At 39.1% G+C, this 22009-nt stretch overlaps 1 protein-coding gene and 2 long non-coding RNA genes across 3 annotated transcripts in view; 2 read left to right on the forward strand and 1 right to left on the reverse strand.

Moving 5' to 3' along the window:
- LOC120420394 (uncharacterized) overlaps positions 1-22009 on the forward strand; it is a 54157-nt gene that overhangs the window by 26603 nt on the left and 5545 nt on the right. Inside the window, exons 2-4 of the mRNA XM_039583407.2 lie at positions 11335-11738; positions 11826-11997; positions 18264-18375. Coding sequence (XP_039439341.1) covers positions 11335-11738; positions 11826-11997; positions 18264-18375 — 688 coding nt within the window. The remainder of the gene's footprint in view (positions 1-11334; positions 11739-11825; positions 11998-18263; positions 18376-22009) is intronic.
- LOC120420397 (uncharacterized) lies at positions 19230-20241 on the forward strand. The gene is made up of 2 exons (XR_005605849.2): positions 19230-19497; positions 19554-20241. It is a non-coding gene; the product is annotated as an uncharacterized LOC120420397 (long non-coding RNA).
- Positions 20063-20534, reverse strand: LOC120420396 (uncharacterized). Its single transcript, XR_005605848.1, has 2 exons — positions 20320-20534; positions 20063-20241 (listed from the first exon to the last, which is right to left on the reverse strand). It is a non-coding gene; the product is annotated as an uncharacterized LOC120420396 (long non-coding RNA).

The following is a 22009-nucleotide window of genomic DNA, read 5'->3' on the forward strand; positions in this document are numbered from 1 at the left end:
TTCCACATCCGCGATACCAGGCAGAACCGTAGTGTCATTCCAATAACGTTCACATCAGTTTTTGAAATTATTACACAATTCAACATTTTTTTAAGTTGATGTATGTAAATGCTACAGTTTCATTGAGGTATGATAGATTTTAGCTCCAGGATCACGCTACAATCGACAGAATTGAATGTTATTGCATTTCGTGACAATTGTAAATTTTGGTATAAATGGTATGGAATAATCTTAATCTTCCATGCGTATCTTCTTATAGGCAACCATGCGCTCCTTTATTTGTGATACCTCCAAACATAAAAATGGGTACGCATGGTAGCTAAAGATGTTCAATATCATTTATACACTGACGAACTGACGTGCCACCCCATACATATTTTTGAGAAAAATCTGACCGCAAATTCGCCAGCGAACACAAACTCCATCTACCTTCAGGTTCGCTGAACTAATTCTCTCCCCCACACGTGTTTTCGATATTGCGACTATGCTTCAATTTGTAATCTGCGTCGTTTCGAAAAAGTATGCGCTCAGAACGATTTTGGAGCGCGCTGTTCGTTTCGGTGAAAGCGTTTGTCAGTTTATGCTGAATTCAACAATATATTGTATGTAAACATAGGCGCGAAGCGAGAGAAGAGAGCTAGTGAAGAGAGGGAAGAGAGAAAAATTGGTTGACCGATTGTTCGCTAGAAGCAAAAACGCCAAACAAGAAGAAGACAACTGCGGTCAAAAGTGGTTAACTCGTGGCACGTCAGTTCGTCAGTGATTTATACCTAAAATTTTCAATTTTATTTATTGGCAGGATTTCACTAATATTCAATTCTGTCGATTTGGCCGTGTTCAAGAAGCCCACATTTATCATACCTTGATGAAACATAAGCGTTTGCTGACATCAACTTCAATATTGTCGAGTTGTGTGGTTTTATAAAAGACACTTTAGGGACCATCCACAAACCACGTGGACACTTTTTTGGAAATCTCAAACCCCCCCCCCCCCCCCATCGTGGACAATTTCCATACAAATAAAATCTTTTTTGTATGAAGCGTGGACAATCGCCAACACCCCCCCCCCCCTAAATTGTCCACGTGGTTTATGGATGGTCCCTTACCACCTCAGTGGCATTCGTCTCAAATTATTGTAATATTGTCCAACAATAGCTCCACTCACCCTGCAGAGCATACTGCTCCCATTATTAAACGCAACCCACCGATTGCAACCTAGAGACCCTAAATAGGGAGACTGGTCTAAGTTTGCTAAATCGATCTGGCAACGTATGTTTTGAGCTTGGCAACACGGATAAGTTTTGCTGGGCGTAATGGCAAATGCTCGTTTGGATACGTCAAACTCGCGTCTGTTTGGGTACGTCAAATTCACTTCGTCCAGTCTCCCTATTTAGGATCTCTATTGCAACCTTCTTGGCTTCTTGCTCATTCTCACTGTTCCTGCCCAGTGTCAGAGCTCATCAGAGCTCACCGCGGGATGCACGCGGCGAGAACAATCTGTACAGTACAGCCAAGTGAGAGAAGGAATTTTACTGCCGGAGGCTGAAAACGACCGACGTCTGTCGAGACGTAGAACCGCGAACGCAAACTATGCAAATCCTGGATCAATCTTGCTAAATAATGCAATAAAATATTTAACCTCATTAGTGTGAGCTCTCTGCTTTTCACGAGTTTCACGCTTTCGTTTCGTTCGCTGGAAAATCGTGGAAAATAAATACGTTTATATTTTGCCACCACCCCCACGTGGAATCCTCCTCATAGTCGTTAGTCGGTTCTAAGTTGGTGTTAAGTTTTCCCTTTGTGTGCCATTTGGGACGATTAGTTTAAGGATGTGTTCGAGGGAGCTGGTTGGTAGTGTGGGAACACATTCTCTACAGACGGGAACGTTGATTGCTATCTGGGGGGAGAGCGTTTCTGTAATAAAATTTATTTCTGATAGTTTTACGTTTAGCACTTTTATGAACTGCAAACCGGCTGGAGAATGAGAATATTTTCTATTTGAGCATCAGGGTTGGAAATTTAGCTCTTGAAAAATTGTAGTCTATCGCTATTAGTAAAAAGATTATTTTCAAAACCATACAATTAATCAGATTTCAAAGGAAATGCTTTAACCTGATGAGATGCAGTTAAGTAAATAGCCAGAAATATCATGGTTTGGATGAGTTGAGTACATAATGACAACATCTCAGCACAATAAACGAATATGGTACTTTTATATTGAAGTTCAGACTCGATAATCAGAAGATTTTTTACGAACTTGGGATGAAACGGTCTTCTGGACTTATTTTTATTAGGTCCTATAAACAATACACCCAATCCCTCACATTGTTTGTCAATGTCCATCGAAGTTAGCGGGATACACTCAATGTTTGCATGTGTTTATATGCCCTAATAAATGAAAAGTCCAGACTTATTCTTCTTCAATTTATAGAACATTTCTAACAAAAAATAAACGGTTTTGCATTTTGGGCGTTTTTGAATCACTCTGATTCAAGGCGGTTTCAAAAACACCCAATAAGCAAAAAATGAAAATTTTATTAATTGGTCCGTTTAAAAAAAAACCACTTTTGTTCACGTTTTTGCGAACTATTTTTTTGTGGTTTGGATAATACTAACCTTAGTAGTTCTATTTCTTTATTTGGATGAAACTTTGTTCATACATTCCCTATATCAAAAGAAGCAAAATAACAAAATGGACAGGGGCGAATTGGGACAGCTGTTTTAGCCATGTTACTGCACAATATTTGGATATTTTTGATAGGTTTCGGATAGAACAGACACAGACTAACACAATTAGTGCATTGATTTCCAAATTTCAAGCTTTGAAGTGCTCTAAAACCTGCTGTCCCTATTCTGACTGTAGTTCCGATTCACCCCAGATGACGGTACGTAAATATATGAAAATCTTTATCATGAGATGGAACTTTATGAGCGATTTGGTGTCTTCGGCAGGACTATTCAGAAAAAAATATATTACACTCTAAAATAAATAATCCATTTCTATAATTCACCTTTTAATACTTAAAGTTTCATATATATTTTTGAATTTTTGATTTTTTTAATACTGTTAACTGGGGTGACTTTGATAGCCCGGGGTGACCTTGATAGAAATTTGATTTGGCCACTATTTTTGATACATCCAATGTAACAGTCACATTTTTGCATATATGTTTGATAATAAGCTTTCCCTTAATGCTTACATACTCAAAATTCTCAAAAATGTTTAAATATTAATTTGACGGGCATTTGCAAAACCTATCAAAGTCACTCCGCGCTATCAAAGTCACCCCAGTTTACGGTATGTTTTATGGATGGGACCCAAAGAGACATTTTTGCCTTTCTCACCTCAATGAGGAAAGGCTATAAAATCACTCGAAAAATGAACTTCTTTATTCGACCTCGTAGACCCACCTTCACGTATACCTATCGACTCAGAATCAAAATCTGAACAAATGTCTGTGCGTGTGTCTGGATGTGAGTCCGTGCACCGAAAAATATGCACACGATTATCTCCGGACTTGCTGAACCGATTTGGACCGTTTTGGTCTCATTCGATCCGTCTTGGGGTCCCACAAAACCCTAGTTAATATTATGAAGTTTAGAAAAGTACTTTAAAAGTTATGCTAAAAAAAACGATTTGGCTGGAGTTTAAAATACTGTAAAAAGGGTGTTTTTTGTAAGAAAACCAGGCATGTTATAAATTGTTAGAAAGGTATTTGAAAGACCTTTCCAACGCATTCAAAAGATTGAAGATCTGACAATCCCATCAAAAGTTATGAGCACTTAAGTGTTTTTTATACACTTTTTTGAGGCCGGATCTCAAATATTTTAATGAAAAAGTTGTCCGGATCTATCATGCGACCCATCGTTGGATAGGTAATCGGAAGACCTTTTCAACAAGCCCAAGTGATTGAAGATCTGACAACCCTATCAAAAGTTATAAGTACTTTAGTGCTTTTATAAACTTTTTTTGAGGCCGGATTTCAGATATTTTGATAAAAATAAGTATTGTATATCGCTTTTTTTAGGCTGTGTGGTGTTTTCACTTTATGTATGCGAGGAAGGCACCAACCACCTAAAGGTGGATTAAGTAACGTTTTTTAATCATAATGCATGATAGTGCAAAATCTGGTTTCAAAGATGTTAATTTAAAAAAAATACAAAAATGTGGTCAAAATTCAAGCTAGACGTTTGAAAAGTCTCATAATTAATCATTTTTATTTATTTGAAAACATTACAAAAATTTCATTTTTTTTTTTTTGAACATTGAAAATCGTTTAGACACTAGCGTTCACAGGGTAAGGCAAGATGAGGCAGTTCCTTATCATCCATAAATAAATGTTCTCTGTATCTTAGAAACTAAGAGCCCGATTTCCAAAGTCTCAGAAAGAGCATTGTAATATTTAAAAATATTTAAAAATTTCAAATTTCTTAAAATTATCATAACCTAAAAGTTACTAATAACTCCACTTTATCAAAAAATAACGGGAATGTACTTTTAGATTGCAAACATGATTTAGTTTTTAAATTATATTTTTTTTTGTATAATTGTCACTGTTTGGACCTTGGACTGGGCCGACGGAACGCGAGAGATCCCGGAGGAAAAGAAAAGACCGCGTTTACAAACTAAACTAAACTACTGTTTATTTGCGTCCGTTCCGTTCGAGTCGTGAACAACAATGCACGAGGTTTGCCTCCTGCACGCGAACTGTCAAATGCGCAGGGTTGCCAAATCGCCAGACCGGAGAGTGGCTTTAAATCACCGGACCATTCTCCCCCCTCTGTGTTTGATCTTGAGCTGCAATCCCTTGCCTTCGCCAGCACTCGCCGTTTGATGGTGTGTCCAGTTTCCGATCTGCTCGACCTTGAGTAGGTGCCAGATGTGATCACGAATCCACAGTTGCTTGAACGAGAACGTGGCGTCCCTGAAGTGTGACCGTGTGACGTAACCTCCAACGTCCTCAAACCTTCTCGTCGATTCAGTCGAATCAGTGTCGACCAGCGCTTGATCTCCTTCAATTTCCGTGAAACTCTTGTCGTTGATGTTGTGCTTTTCTTTCTGGAACTTGACATCCGGTCCAACTGCACGGACGCTGGATGTGTTGATTGGATTGGATTGGATGCTTGGCAGACCAATCCAGACACCTTTGTAGTCCAGCGATGCTCGAGGAAGTGCCACTGTGAGTGCCATCTCTACGTCCGTCGCGGACGTCTCCAGACCACCCTTACCTCCATTACAACTCAGCCGAACGGGGCTGATGGTCGACATCCCGATCGCCGGAAGTTGTTCCTCCTCGATTCCGTGAAAGGGACAGAGCTCGGCACAGGTCTTGGAGTCCAGTGATGCTTGGGGAAGAGCCACGTCGATTCCCCGAACACTGAGAGCTTCAGTTGGCATAAGAGCCTTCCACTTTACTCGCCTCGTTTCCTGGGTCACCGCCATGTTGATGGCAGCTCCGTCCACTTCTTCCGGTTTGTTGGTTTCTTGCGTTGTTGCCTTTTCCACCGATGCCTTCTCTACGCCCTCCATGGGCGTCTCCGGACCATCTTTACCGCCATCACACGTCGCTTGACCAGGGTGGAAAGTCGACACCCTGATGCGGGGACGGGGATCCGGAAGCGGGGACCAATTCGACATCGGTTCGCCTTCTTCCCGCGACGAAACAGTCGTTGGGTCCGTAGCGGACGCACAATCTAACCGCTGTTTGCCATTTGGATCGCCGCATCCCACGGCTCCAGACTGGCCGTCGCTTGTTGTCGTTGGACCCGAGTGGGGTGCGCAACTCGAAACCTGAGCGCTGCCATTCGGATAACTTGGAATGGTTCCGAACTGGCCGACTGTCGCTGCGGTTACTTTCTCGCAAAACTGCCGGATCTCGTCTAGCAGACTGCCGCTGCTCGATTTCCGGGTAACTGCTCGAACCGGGGTTGTGTTTTTGATGTGAACTTCGAGCAGTTCCTCGGCCGCTTGATAAGCCGTAAAAAACTCCACAGATTTACCGTGCGCTGCGGCGACTTCTTCCTGGTCCTCTAACGTTTCCTCGATGCTCTGCTGCGTCCGCCGGAACTTCCCAGCAAGCTCCCGGAGCCGTTCGAGCCGTTCCGTTGCCTCGCTGAAGGACGCCTTCCGTACAGCGAGTTTCCCGGCTGCCACCAGCTCCATTTGCACTATGGTTCCAAAGGGGAGCGTTCGTGGCTGAATGGTTACGGTGTTCGCTTTATAAGCGAATGGTCCTGGGTTCGATACCCATCTGCTCCCAACGAGAAAGTTTTGGACTCATTGAATTTGGAAATTAATGAAAAAGCTCACGGCGGGGTTCGATCCCCTGTCCTTTAGGATTGTCAAGCAAAATGCTTTCCACTTTACTGTGAAGCATTGGTAGCTTGAGTAGGACTTAGACTGATATAGTTGAATCCAAGAAACGGACGAGAATAAAATTGAATGCAAGTTGAATATCAGAACATACAAGAATGCATTGCATTGCATGCATGTAGGCGCATTTGAAATGAACCTACATTATCTCGCTATAAATAGCTTGGGCGACTGATAGAATTCATCTAATAAGAGATGAGAAGAATTGAAAGCTTTCCCATTAGAAATGAGAACACACGAAGAATTCGAACAACAATGCAACGAAACCGTCCAACTCCAAGCGAAACTTACTTGGGGACACCGTGGTGACTTGCCCTTGACCCCTTAAACAAGTGGAGTATCAACACTTCCCGTCTTCCAAATCCCTTTCCTTGTCCCTGGTGCGCGGTGGAGATGGGAGCGGCCGGCAATGGACGGCTACCATGGTGGTGAGAATCTGGTTCAGGTGGAATTGGTTCTATTCCCAATTATCGATTCCTAGGCAACTTGGGCTTAGACAATCATCTCATCACATGGCGAAAATCCAGTCTGCAATCCGCTAAAATCACCGGCTCCTAGCGAAGCGAAGCGATTATGCACTATGGTTCCAAAGGTGTCCTTTAAAACACATCCAAAAAAATAGAAATAAAAAAAATACATATTTTGGGATTCATTGGAGAATTGGATATTTTTTAAGAGAGTAACTATTTTTTCTAAAGAGTCCTAATTATAATCTACAACTACACAGAAAAAAATATTTCTGTAAATTTACATTATTTATCATGTACCAAAAGGTATCATGATAAATGATGTATATTTCCATTAGGTCCATTGGAAATTTACATTAGAATCATTGGAAATTTACATTAGTTCAAATCAACTAATTCTGATTGGTCAATGGGAATGAGAAGCTCGACTTGGATTGCAGTAGGAAAAGGGTGTGGCCTATGTTCTATTTTAAAATGATTGAAGCGGGAAGCAAAAGGAAATTCTGATTCTAAAAAGTTGTTTCACAGGTAGGGGACGCTTTCTCGTCGACGGTCAAGTGGAATAACGCTGGACTGGAATCGAACGGACGACGGGTAGGATGTTCGGTGTTACTGCTGCTACCCGCTGCCGACTGAGTCATCTTCGCATTTTATAAACGAGCGGCTAAAGCATCAACTTGTTCAGGTCGAGGCACAGGCAGTGGCCAGCGAAGTATGAGAGCGATAGAAAGAGAACCAAACATAACTATTTTTAGTTCGGGTAGTTTTGAAGTCAACGTTTGGCAGAAATACATTGGATATATGATTTACATTAAATAGGAATTTACAGGAAGCCGAACGCGGGTAGAAATTCATCAGATTTAAGTTTCCATGCTCAACGTTTCCATTAGATTCATGATTTACATTAGATTTAGATTTACATCGGAGTAATTTCCATTACTTTTTGCTCATTACATCATATTTCAACATTACATTGAGTGAGTTTACATAAGAAACAGCAATTACGTGCGACTTATTATTTTCCCTCACAAACCAAGGGCTGATTTTCTTAAACCAAAAAGTCATCACATTATAAAGATGAATGAGGTAAATTTAAAGTGGGAGGATCAAGTGAAATATCTTCCCAAGTAGCACTCATAACTTGTCGACTGTTGAATAATAGTTAGACAATTGTTTTTGATAAACATACGAGAAAAAATCTGAACATAACTTAAATAACAGTTTGTTTCACTGCTTGTATAACTGACTTGTGTAACTATCGTGTTTTGTGCCATAAAAGTGTTAAAACACAGTCAACTTCACTCTTTTCCAACAAAACACAACAAAGAAAAAATTCTCACCTATTTGGAGGGTTCCATTAAATTTGCTGATTTACACTGTTTAAACAACTTATGTTGGAACACTTTCGATAGAAACTTGCTTGCTCACTTCCGTTTGTGGTATTTATCACTTGATTTCAGTCGAAAACGCTTTTTATAAGCTGTAATTAAACGTCAAAATCCTGATATGCCATGATGCTGTTCCCTCATCTGCATTGTTTTCCTCGAAAACAGTTTGTTGAATAAGAATAATATTGCACTGTTTGTTTCACTGCTTATCTAACATTGTCATGTGACGGCATCTTCTGAAAAATGGGCGTGTCCAACCATTCTATAAATAACCTTAGGTTTTCTCGCTTTGTTACACAAATGTTATCGGAGAATAGGTTATATAACTGATATTCAACAAACATATTCAACTTGACATTGCGTGTTGTTAGGTGGTGTAAATTTGTACGTGAGGTATTTAGAGTTTCAATAATGTTTATTTATCGAAGATTGCAATAATTTTAATTGTTGACCGATTATTTATAAAAATATCGCCGGTAAAAGCTACAAAAAATATCAGCTTACGGAATTCATGATAGAGAAAACAACAAATTAAAATCACACCAATTTTCAATGTTACTCCGTGGTACGGTAATCGAAATGACAGTTAAAACGGTTTGTTATAACAAAGTTACATAATGGAATTATAAAAACTGACTTGAAACAAACTTATATAACTTTATTTCCAATGACAGCCTTTTCTGGAGTTAGGTTGTATAGCTCACTGCAGTATAACAAAGCTGACAGCTGCCTTCTTATTGACGTTTAGGCCAGCTCGTCTACTATGAAGCCTCGTGGAGAGATGTGGAAGCGCGCCTGGACCTGCCTGGAGATAACAACAAGTCGTCGAAGTCATCGGATCGAATCTTGGGAAAGACGAAGTTCATCAAAAAAATGAAAATCTAAAAGTTCGCCATGAAGAGGGTTTCACATGAATCACAGTTAGAGAGCGCGAAAATATTATTTTTTTTTTCCATTCAATTTCAATTTTTTCTAAATAAATCGGGCAGAAACAAGCGTACCAAAATAGTCAGGGATACTATTCTTATTGACTTCGTCGTTCATTGAAATTCTAATAAGAACTGTTTGTTTACATGTAAGTTGGGTAACGGTTAGACAACTGTTTTCAATCTATCTTTCCTTTTCAGTGTGCGCTTTGATTTGACAGCACAGCCGTTAACCACGCCCCCTTTTTTCGTTGAATCTCTTGTTAGCTAGCACAGTGTTGTCAGATACATTTGTACAACTTACTCTGATAACTTGCATCTTATTCTGGCAAGTTATACAACAGAAAAAAGTGCGCTTTTTCCAATGCACAGGAGTTGTAGAACAAGTTGTGGTAACGAGGCCGTTCGGTTATACAACTAGTTAGGAAATACGTTTATCTGACAAATTGTGTTGCTTGGGTTGGACTTGGTTTTGACAAAAACCTTACTTACAAGGATCACATTGAAAGTATCCAGGTTAAATGTAACAAATATATTAAATGTTTGTATCCACTTATAAACAGGAATTCTAGACTTTGTCTCAAGAATAAACTGTTAATTTATAAACAAATTTTCAGACCTGCCATGCTTTATGCTATGCCGATCTGGACAAGCTGTTGCTTAACCAGGAAGAAAAAACTTCAGAGGATTCAGAACAAAATTCTGAAAATGATTCTGAAACTTCCTCCCTGGTTCAGCACCAGTGAACTTCATCAATTAGCCGAAGTTGACACTTTGGATGTTATGTCCAATAAGATAATTGATGCATTTCGACAAAAATCATTGCAGTCTTCTGCTGCATTGATCCGCTCTTTATATAGTTTATAAGTTAGTTTTAAGGTATCCCTTTTCCCTTTTGTACATGTAGGACCTCCTACATTTAAAATCACTGAATAGCGAAAGCTACAATATTTCATGAATAAATGAAAGTTGCTAGTATTTAAAATTGAGGTGAAAAGTCATCGTTTGTGATTGGACACTCAATAATATTTTAACTGAATGAATGTACATGGAAAAGAAATTTGAATAAATATAAATTAAAAAAAAAAAAAAAAAAAAGAAAAAGCAATTACGTGCGGTGTAAATTCACATATTTTTTTCTGTTTAGAGCTTCCAATTTCCCGTCCTGGGAAAAAAATCCGGAATTCCCGGGATTTCTCGAAAAAAAAATTCCCGTTTCCCGGGAAATTTGTAAATTTCCGGGAATTCTAGAAATTCAAGCGTAAGTATACATTTTCATAACTCTTTGACACGAATGTTTTGAAAACATACAAAAAATAATAATAATAAATGAACCTAATTTGATTTTATTTATTTCAATCTACTGTTCATATTGAACTTATTAGCTTGTTTGCAAATTTCATGTCAAGGTTTATTTCAGATACCTACTATTTATTTCTTGGAATAGATCTTGCTTATTTGTTAGGCACCAGAATTATGCTATTGTTGAATGAAAATATATTTACCATTTTATTTTTCAACCTTTTTTAACGAAAGTGTTGTTATATTCATTGAAAGTAGGATGTTGACCTCTTCGACGAAGATCAACATTGAGATTTTTTTACGTTTTTGTTTCAAAATAAGACCATCCACATTAACGACCCCCAGGTCTTTCGTGGTCTCTATTGCAAGTTTCTGCTCGAACCAAGGAGTCCGAAGGCTTGAATGGAGAGAGCACCCAAACCTCTTTCTACTCCAAGGAATCTTCCACCCCAGGGTTCGAACGGACGCTTGGGCCAGCGATTCCACTGGAGCAGGCTTACGTTTTTGTTTACCGTGGCCAATATGGATTAAAATTGAATTGAAATCAAATTCAATTTTTTCAAAGGGGGTTGTGCAAGAAGAATTTGTTTATTAGTATTCAAAAATTACAGTTTGAAGTTAATATTTATAAAACTACCAAAAGCATAAGAATCGTTCAACATCATTCAACGTCAAACCGTAAAACTCATCAAAAAGGATCATATGCTTATGTTTACAAAGGAGAAATTTTCATTTATATTGAACTTTTGCTGCATAAAATAAAACTAAAAATTCAAGAAGGAACCCTTTTCCAGTTACACTTCACTAGTTGTATTCTTCACTCAATTGCACTTCATTCACGCCTTGTTCCTTCTTTCTCTACCTTCAATTTATTGCAGTTTACAGCTCCGTTCACATCACCAACCTTGAAGTGCCCCGAACGTACATCCTAGAACGGGAGGAATTTCTCACTACCACTGCCTTCCCACCGTCGCCACCGCCATCGGATAGTGTCGATGGTCATCAGCCTCAACACGACGAACCGGAAGAGGACGATGAAGTGGCGAGCAGCACCACCGTTGCTACTTCCACTTCCACCTCCACTTTCTCGCCCTTCACTTCCGGGCAGCCCGTCGACACTGGCGTTGAAGCTGATAGTGGCAATTCATCCACTGCCGTTAAGCCACTAATTATGGACTGCCAGTACGAGATCAAGGCTAATGAGTGCGGCTTCGTGCTCAAGTGGTACTTTAACCGGAAGTTGATCTACCAGTGGATACCGGCCCGGAATCCGATTGGGATGGTAAGTGCGGGATTAACACCTAAAATCGGTGGTTAAATTATCCTGCTTAAATCAAAATCAAATTAAATCAATTTTCATTCCCTCAAGAACCAATTCAAAAGTGAACTCCGCACCAACTACTCGATGTCGGATTCGGCCAACTACAAGTACCGCGCGCTGGTCATTCAGCATCCGAAGTTGAACCACAGCGGCGAGTACATGTGCTCGGTGCAAACCTACGAGTCGTTCGACCGGAAGGCGGCCCGCTTTCAAATTGTCGGTAGGTACAGTTCACCACAACCTCTCAACGGGGCTACAAATTTCGGTTGGACCGGGTTGAAGAGGATTTTTATTTGTTTATGAACCTGTTAAAGCCGAACAAAATTTACACAATTTTTGAGAATTGCGGTGTTTTTATTTTCGAACATTTCTCTGTTGTTAAAACATTCATTACACAGTCCAACAATATGTTGTATCCGAAATCGCATCTAGATTTGAAATTGTTACCCCCTTTTCAAAATAAAAAAAAAGTTTTAGTTCTGCACTGCCCACCATTGAAAAAACGGTTAAAAACTTTTGATAAAAACGAGTTGTTAGCAGCATTTGGTAGAGGATGTTCCAACGCATCTTCTGAAACTTGGATCTAACTAAAATACAGTCTAGACTCGATTATCCGAAGGCCTTGGAAAATTTTCACTACGGATAATCAAAACTTCGGATAATCGAATCACGAAAAAAAATGTTTTTCGCTGTCTTATTTTTGATAGTCGAGCTTAAGTATGACTATGCTAAAGTGATTTACATTTTTTTAATCCAAGATGGCGGCCAATATTGAAAAAATGCATTTTATTATTTAACAAGCAATCAACTATTCAAATTTGACTAAAATGGGGTTGCAGAACTCGAACTGGATGTTTAAAACAAGAAAATGAAAAAAACGAAAAAAAAAATTTGATCGTGATTCGATTATCCGAAGTCCCATACAAACCTTCGGATAATCGAAGCTTCGGATAATCGAGTCTGGGCTGTAGTGTTTAGATTTGGCTGCCGATGCCAAAAACCAAACGGCTAATATGCCACTCTTATTGGAAATTGCCTTGACGGAGATTAGGTGACGAACACTAAAACGCGTTTTCTCGGAATATGTATTTGATTTGGCATAATTGCCGAATTTTCACTTATGGGCAGTGCAGCAGGTATTAATTTGTTTTCCAAAAATAATTTTTTTTTGTAAACAAATAAACAAGCTTGTTTTTTTTTATGGATTCCGTCGTTTTAGTACCATGGATGTAAAAATATATTTTTGGAAAATTCGGTCTTTTCAGTTAAAGTCAACAGAAAAGAACCAAATTTGACATTAAGAAAATGGTCGAACAAACAAAAGTAAGCAATGAAATGGATTGGGTCAGCGAACGGAAATATAAGTTCTATTTAAAATCTAGACATTTTCGAACAAGGAACAAAAAACTAAATTCATAATGTAAACATTCATTGACGTGAAGAGATGCACTGTTTGTTCACAAATCAAATCCATATTGGACCATATTGTATTGCTGTTATGTACAATTTTTTTTTGTCAATTTATGTATATTTTATTTAAAAATATTGACAATTTATGTATGTTTTATTTTTAAATATTGACAATTTATGTAAATTTTTCATTAGGTTTGGTTGCAGAAGTGTTGAATAAAATCCTTTTGCTGGAAGAAGAGCCACCCTATACGTGGTGAAAAATATTGTCATTTTTTTAATTGAGTCAAAAGGGTTATTTAAACCCTTAGCAATTTTGAGGCTTATATTTAAAAATGGAACTGTTTCAAAAATGTTACCCTATTTTCTGAAATGTTTACCAAATAAAGGCTAACCTTATATAGAAATGATCCGCCGTTTCTAATCACTGAAAGATTTAATAATCGGAAAAAAACATTTTTTAATGGTAGCTTATTCTGACCCGCAATCTGGAAATGAAGTCAAAACACTGATTAGGTACATAAAACAGTTTAATGTTATATTTTAATCAACCAAGCATTTAACATTGAATCGAACTTACCAAAGCATTAATCTTCTTGAATCAATTAATTGTTTTGTAAGTTTTTCTAAGGTTTACAGGCCCTTTTATTTAGGCGTCTATACCCCTTCCCCGCACCTCTCTGCTACAATAAGGCCTTTAAATTCTGAAATATTTATAAATTTAACTGTATGTCTAAAAGATGATTTGCCCCTTGCGAATCCAACATTTTATTTAAAACATGGTTGATGAAAATAAGCTATTCCAATTCATATATCATAACATTTGTTCTCAAAGTCATAATTCCACAGCCCTACTTCACCTTAAGCAAAAAATCCGTAAAGAATTGAAAAAAAACTTTTTCAAAAGCGTTAAATGATTAGCGACACGTCCAGAATGAGCGCTCCGTGAGCGAAATATGAGCGCGAGCGCGAGCGTGGAGCAAATGCGAGCTGAAAAAATCGGAGCAAACGTGAGCGCGGGCAAACGTGAGTTAGCTCGCGCAGCGCTCCTCCTCACGAATGAGCGAAAAATGAGTGCTCACGAGCGCGTGAGGAACGCACCACTGAATATAAGTAACAATTGGGTAGTTCTCTACGATTTCGCATTTTTTTCGCGATTTCTAAAATTAATTTTTTTATTAGGATAAAACATTGTCGATGCATTCCTTGTTTCAAAAGAAGTGCTTAATTTATTTTGATTTCAAACAATTTTGCAGACTGCACAGTGGTCCAGATCACAAAATTAAGTGGAACATAGATTTTCAGAAAAATGGTGAAGTTTTCGAGATTTGGTGTCTTCAGAAGAGTTGTTGCAAATGCAAAATGGCAACATTGGTTAAAAATCAGAGTGATTTTGAAAATCTAACTTTTTTTCATGAATATTTTTGGGATTTTTTTCTTCTTCTAGAAAGTTGTTGGACTTGCCAATTCAAGCAACTTTGTCCAAGACACTATTCTTGTATCTCGTAACGACCTAATTTATAGAAAACATCTGAGCAAACTTTCAAAAATCAGTTTTTTGAACATGGCAATTCAGGGTTAAGTTTTAGAGAAAAGTGATATTCGAGGCACGTTTAGAGCTCTGAAAAACGAACATTTTCATTCTTTGACATGTCAATTTGGACTTAGGGGTCAAAAGTTACAGCCATTTTAAGGTAAAAAAGTTGCAAATTTTAAACTTAAATATCTCGAAAAGGCGCAAGCCAAATTTTAAGTACTAGGTTGCATTTGAGAGAAGAGATCTAGCACTACAAACGCTGAAAAAAATCTCAGGGGTGTTTTTCTTTAAACTCGAGAAATCTTCATATGAAAAAGTCTAATTTTCAAGGGAAAACCATATGGGACCACCCTAACTAAATTCGAAAATTGTTTAAATATATGTTTTTCCATGTAATTTTACCCGCTGAATTTGATTTTTTCCTCAGAATTGAGCCAAAGTGTCATAAATCGAATTTTTGGTCATAATTTGGGTTTATATGACAATTTTACAAGAAAACCCCAACTATGACACAAAAATGATTTTTCGACAATTTGGCTCAATTCTGAGGGCAAGTTCAGATTCAGCGGGCAAAAATTACATTGAAAAACTAACTTAATCCACCTATGTGGTTAGAGCCTTCCTCACAACAATGGCTGTACACAAGTTTCATCAATTTTTTTATATCCGGCTTCCAAAAAGTACATCGATATCACTTAAGTGGCCATATCTCGAGACAGGGTTGCCAGATCTTCAATGTTTTGCACTCGTTGGAAAGGTCTTTTGATAACCTAACCAACAATGGGTCGGATGGTGGATCCGGACATAGTTTACATACATTTAAGTGAGATCCGGCTTCAAAAAAGTACATCAATATCACTTAAGTGGCCATATCTCGAGACAGGGTTGCCCGATTTTCAATGTTTTAGACTCGTTGGAAAGGTATTTTGATAACCTAACCAACGATGGGTCGGATGATGGATCCGGACATAGTTTACATACATTTAAGTGAGATCCGGCTTCAAAAAAGTACATCAATATCACTTAAGTGGCCATATCTCGAGACAGGATTGCCAGATCTTCAATGTTTTGGACTCATTGGAAAGGTCTTTTGATAACCTAACCAACAATGGGTCGGATGGTGGATCCGGACATAGTACACATACATTTAATTGAGATCCGGCTTCAAAAAAGTACATCAATATCACTTAAGTGGCCATATCTCGAGACAGGGTTGCCCGATTTTCAATGTTTTAGACTCGTTGGAAAGGTATTTTGATAACCTAACCAACGATGGGTCGGATGATGGATCCGGACATAGTTTACATTAAGGCTCCCAACTGTACGGATTTTTTCCTTACCATACGGATTTTCGAACCTCTTCGCGGATTTTTAACAGGCCGGAATTTTTGTAGGGAATTTTACGCATAATACGGATTTGTACGGAATTTTTACAACTTTTTAATCATTGAATTGTTTTTTTTTTTTATTTGCGTAAAAGAGGTTTTGGGTGACTCACCACACAAAACCTTCGGACGCCTAGAAATAAGCAGAAACTTACAGCAGAGACCACAAAAAACCCGGGGGTCGTAAAAGTGGATTGCTTTGCTTTTTTGATTTGGTCGAAGCTTTTGTTAACTAGAAATGTTTATTTTTCTGTGAGTTTGATTTAAAAAGGGAGAGTTTTCCGGGGCTTCCTCAATTCATACTTGATTATCAATAATTCTAGAGTTTTTGAACTATTGTCTTTCATATGTTGATAAGATCTTTGAAAAAAACTCTAGAATTGTTCTTTTAGAAATTCCTTACTAAATATATTTATCCATTTCCAAAGGCTTCCTAAAACCTGTGAAAACATTTCTGGAGTTTTTTTTTTTTTGAAAAGGTCCAATAAACCAAATTTCCAGTTTTTGCTTTTTGGGTGTTTTTGAAACCGCCTTGAGTCAGGGGTATTAAAAAACACCCAAAAAGCAAAAACTTAAAATTTGGTTTATTGGACCTTTTCAAAAAAAAAAACTCCGGATTTGAACATATGAATTAACAAATCTAGAGTTTTTTTAAAGGTCCTATAAACTGTTGTGTTTCACATGTTATAAGACCTTTTCAAACTCGGATACGGATTTTTGCTCAGCAAGAGTTGGTAGCCTTAGTTTACATACATTTAAGTGAGATCCGGCTTCAAAAAAGTACATCAATATCACTTAAGTGGCCATATCTCGAGACAGGGTTGCCAGATCTTCAAAGTTTTGGACTCGTTGGAAAGGTCTTTTGATAACCTAACCAACGATGGGTCGGATGATGGACCCGGACATAGTTTACATACAGTTAAGTGAGATCCAAATATATGTGAAAACACATTTTTATACATAACTTTTGAACTACTTATCGAAACTTCAATCTGTATAAAACTCGATCTATGGGACCCTAAACCAAGTCGAATGCAACAAATTCGGGTCAAATCGGTTCAGCCAGTGCCGAGAAACATGAGCTAGTTTGTTGGTCACATACATACATACACACACACATACACACACACATACACACACACACACACACATACACACACACATACACACACACATACACACATACATTTGTTCAGTTTTCGATTCTAAGTCGATATGTATACATGAAGGTGGGTCTACGACGTTTTTATACGAAGTTCATTTTTAGAGCAGGATTATAGCCTTACCTCAGTGAGGAAGGCAAAACATATATTTAAACAATTTTCAAATTTCGTTAGGGTGGTCCCATAAAAAATAAAAAATTTTGGTGTCTTCGACAAAGTTGCTTGGATTGGCAAGCCCAACAACTTTCTAGAAGACAACAAAATTCCCAAAAATATTCTTGTAAAGTTAGATTTTCAAAGTCCTAATCGTGAACCACCCTAATTTTCAATCAAACCAAAAGTTGGCCCTTTCCATTTGCAACAACTCTTCTGAAGACAGCAGAGCTCGTCAGCATTTTTCGGAAAATCAATTTTCCACTTAATTTTGCTATAGTGTTCCGAAGGCCTCGGAAAAATTTCACTTCGGATAATCGAGTCACGAAAAAAACAATTCGTTGTCTTATTTTTGTTTGTGTTTGTGTGGTTTGGAATTTTTAAATCCAAATGGCGGCCAATACGGCGGTGACGAAATATTGAATAAATTTGCATTTTGTTATTTTACAGGCAATCAACTATTCAGAATTGACTTAAATGAATTTTATGTTTAAAACAAGACAAAGATTCAGAGATTTATATAAATTTGTAGAGCTCAAAAAGATTACCAATTTTTAAGAGTTTAACAAAAAATATCTCTGAATAGAGGAATTCTTTTAACGAATGCATTCTAAACAAAATCCACCTCAATCCAGAACAACAGACAGTATTTACCGTGGTTCAAACCCCTCATCGGGGAAGAAAGCCAAGTCTCCGTCACAGCTGTTGTTCCGTTACCACCGCGGTTGGTGGCCGGCCAGCCCGAGCAACAGCTGGGGCAAGATTGATGGGATAGATTACTTTTACACTCGTGAAATTTGTTTGTTCTTCTTCTCTTTCTCTTTTCTCTTTCCCACAGTGCCGGAGAAGATGCTGCTCCTTCACTACGAGAACGACGCCGAAAAGGAGAACATGCTGCTGATCAAGTGTAGCGTCTTTATGATTTATCCCGAGCCCAGTCTGGTCCTGGTGTAAGTACACAAACTGGATGGTGGGGGGAGGGAAGGTTGGGAGGGTGGACCTTTTTTTTTGTTCCACTTTTGCTTTGCCTTTGGAAAGAAAGAAAGTGAAAATTGTTATGTAGAGCGAAAGTGGGGGGAAAATTTATGACTGTTTGCCTTTGCATATTAATGTTTGTCAAACGGCATATCGATGGGATCCACTTCTGTGAAATCAATGCCCCACTATCTGATAAAAGTTGTCTCAGCAGTTTTACGATCCCGTGTAAAAAGATTCAAAGGAAGGCTTTTTTACGATTTTTGACATAAATTTTATATTTGCACATTCTTTACGTTTAGGTGATATGACTATTCTTTTACCTTTTAAATATTTATCTTCATTAACCATGCGTCTCCACTTAACGCATTTTCCTCAAGCAAAACATTGTAAAAGGACCTAAGTCAAAAATGTAAACAAACCGGTTTTTTAATGCAATCGATGCTTTTAGACATAAACTATCACTGCATGTCGAGAAAAGTATTAAAAAATGATTTTTATGAGAAAAAAGCATAATTTTACAAAAGACCAAAGTTTATGACATCTTATTTGTTTTCAATATCCACTTAGACCCTTTGCATCAAAGGACCAATGTGGAAATTGCTTTGTTTTGTTTTGAAATCGTGATAGCTCCAGGGACAAACCAGTATGGATTCAAAACAAAAATCAAAACAGAGTATGGCCCTTTGTTTCCAACTAATATAACGGGCAGTCCGCGCAGCTCGTTTGGAAGTCCAGGCAGTCCTGGCGGTAATAACATGGCTCGTTCCATTTTATCATAGACTATATATATATAGATACGCCACTCCCCTGTTGGGGCTGGCGACACTACCGCCACGCCAGAATTGCACCTGGTGGCAATTCACAGGTACTACTTTTCGATGTTTCCAAAGGGAACATTATTTTTCCCCAGTTTCAGTTCAAGTGGTACGGTTGCATCGTAGCAACAGCTGCTTTTCAAACTTTGTTTATTTTCTGTCAACATTTCACCGTCCTAAGAAGAACCCGGTGCAGGCATCTCTGACCACCGAAAATCCTACGCACGGAGCCGATTCCTCCGAGGGTGCCATCCGTTCATCTTGGAGACGTGTTAGCAAGTAGGTAGAAAACAGTTTAACAGAAAAATTGCTTATGTGAAAATTTATTTTTACAGGCGCTCTGGTTGCACTCTAAACCTGATAAAGAAGACCCTGCCAACCATTCCACCACAGCAAACGGAAACTGCGCAGCGTTCTGGAATCTGACCGTAACTGTCGGTGCTACTAGCGGACACAGCTTTCTCGTGTTAACAGAACTCAAGCAAAGCTTTTCCCGGGCCCGGTTCCACAAGAACCACGGCGTGCGACAATCCATCGTTGCCGGAATAGCGGATGCGAGCTGAAACATAATTCTAATCTAAACACATGCTGGGCACCATGATGAAATGCCTCGATTTTTGTTACAACTGGTTCATGTTTTATTTGTTATTTGATAATAAAACGTTGACCCAATAAAACGAATATCATACAACTACATGATGATTAAATTTAATTTGTCTAGATCACTGATTCGCAAACTATTATCCTAGGCCCCACCCCCACGGCCACTCCAGGAGCTTGTCAGACCCTACTAGCGGGGCCCAGTACCCACTTTGGGAAACAATGGTCTTAGATTTTGGAGCAGCTCCAGAACTATTCCCAAAACTGAAGATTCTTCTTGCGGTTCAATGTCAGCCGGGTAGTTTAGCATACGGAAGTGGCCTCTTTGAATCTGATGCACATGAACGGAGGAATCAGCGTTGAGTTTGTTTGTCTATTCTTGCGCTGCATTTTGGCAAAAGTTTTACATACAGTTCTTCATGTCTGAAAAAAATAATAATAAAATGAAGCATCTACACAGCAGAAGCATCTCTTTGAAGAGCGGACTGTAGCCCCCCTAACCTTCGTGCCATCACTCGAGACTTTTCCACCTGGCCGGGGGAGTGGTGCAAATCCGCAGAGGTTTCGCCATAGATAGGAACTGCCCGTGTTCGGCTTGAAGAGAGTCATCTCCTCCCGTTTCTGGTTCTATTATTCTAGTCAGATTCTTTACTTCTGTTGCCACTGCTACTTGCCCTGCTGGAGAACACACCTGGCGGCCGATTTTTTTTACGTGTTTTGGATCCTACAGTAATCAATCGATATGATACAATCCTTGACCTGATGCACAGTTTATACTAACAGGCTATCGTAACCAATAAAACAACAAATTACAAATTACAAATTAAAAAGGTAAATTACAAAAAAAAAGTTTGTTCAAGGACGTGTTGAACCCAATTTGGTGACACATTGTCAAAAACAAAACAATTTTCCAACAGGCAAATGCACAGAGTACTATGATTTTGTTTTCTAATTTAGTACCTGTAAATTGACGATGGCGGCGCGCAGATCGCTAAAGGGGTGTCGCCAACTTGGTATATGGAGCAACTTCCAAGTGGGACATCTACTTGATTAATAATCTATGATTTTATCCACCTGCGGAAGTAGCAGGGAAGTTGAAAATGGTAGCGGTGAAAGGTGACGGCCGGATGGTGGTCGCGGCAGAAGAATGAACGCTTCGTCTCGGTACGGGCAGTAACAAAAAATCTTCGGCCGCGCGCTGGTCGCATGCCGCCGGTGAACATCTACCCAGCCCCGCTTCAGCAGCAACGACGTGTACCAGTTGAACCTGCCCCAGCCAACGACTACGCTCAAGATCAGCTCAGGTGACGACGCCCGGAACAACCCGACAATAGTGGCCACCTTCAGTGACCATGGTGATAGTGGATTCACGAGCGGGGCCAACGACATGAATCCGTTTTGTCGCCGAAGAATTGATCCGGAACGACGGATGCGTCAGTGTACGAATTGAAAATATGCAGGCTGTGGATGCGATCCAAGAAACGATAAAGGCAGCTTAAAAGGAGAATATGCTACCGGAAGCAGCGTCACCCACCAACCGGTGCCATGTTCCGACGCCGTCATCGACGTTTCCAATCATCGAATTCACTCTTCCACAAATGTCGATTTACCAAAAATAAAAATTAGAGATTTTTTCTGGCAAATTCCTCCCCAGACGTGCGTCATTATGATTTTATTTTTTTAAAAAACACAAAAAGAACAAAAATGCATCAATTTATTAGGTAAAAACCATCACTTGAAATCTTTGCTTATGAGAGGTGATTCATTTCTCCAGTTTGCTATTCCGTGTCGTACTGTTCGGCCGTAGCAAGATCCAAGCTATTTTGTTCCGATGGAACCTCCCGTTGAATACGCTCTTTAGAACAGAAAGAACTCAATCGCTTCCTTTTTCCTCGGGTTATAGCCGGTAAAGAAGGATCGAAAAAAAACATACAGGATCGACGGAGATGTCCAAGCTATTTTGCGGCATCTGTGTTGGCACCAGGGAAGACTACTCTGGGTGGTTCACTGTGTTGTCCGCACACTTTGTTCTCGTCACAGATGATGAGGAGGTACGTTTGTTTCCTTTTGACGTAGGCGCGGTTTCATCCCAGTCCAGACCGAACCTGCTGGTGCCGGTTTTCTTCGGAGCGAGGTCCAGCGAGCACAGATCGATTCTGCTGCCGGTTCCGGATAATCCCCGCCATCCGAC

Source organism: Culex pipiens, chromosome 2 (assembly GCF_016801865.2).
Source record: "Culex pipiens pallens isolate TS chromosome 2, TS_CPP_V2, whole genome shotgun sequence".
Taxonomy (NCBI): Eukaryota; Metazoa; Arthropoda; class Insecta; order Diptera; family Culicidae; genus Culex; species Culex pipiens.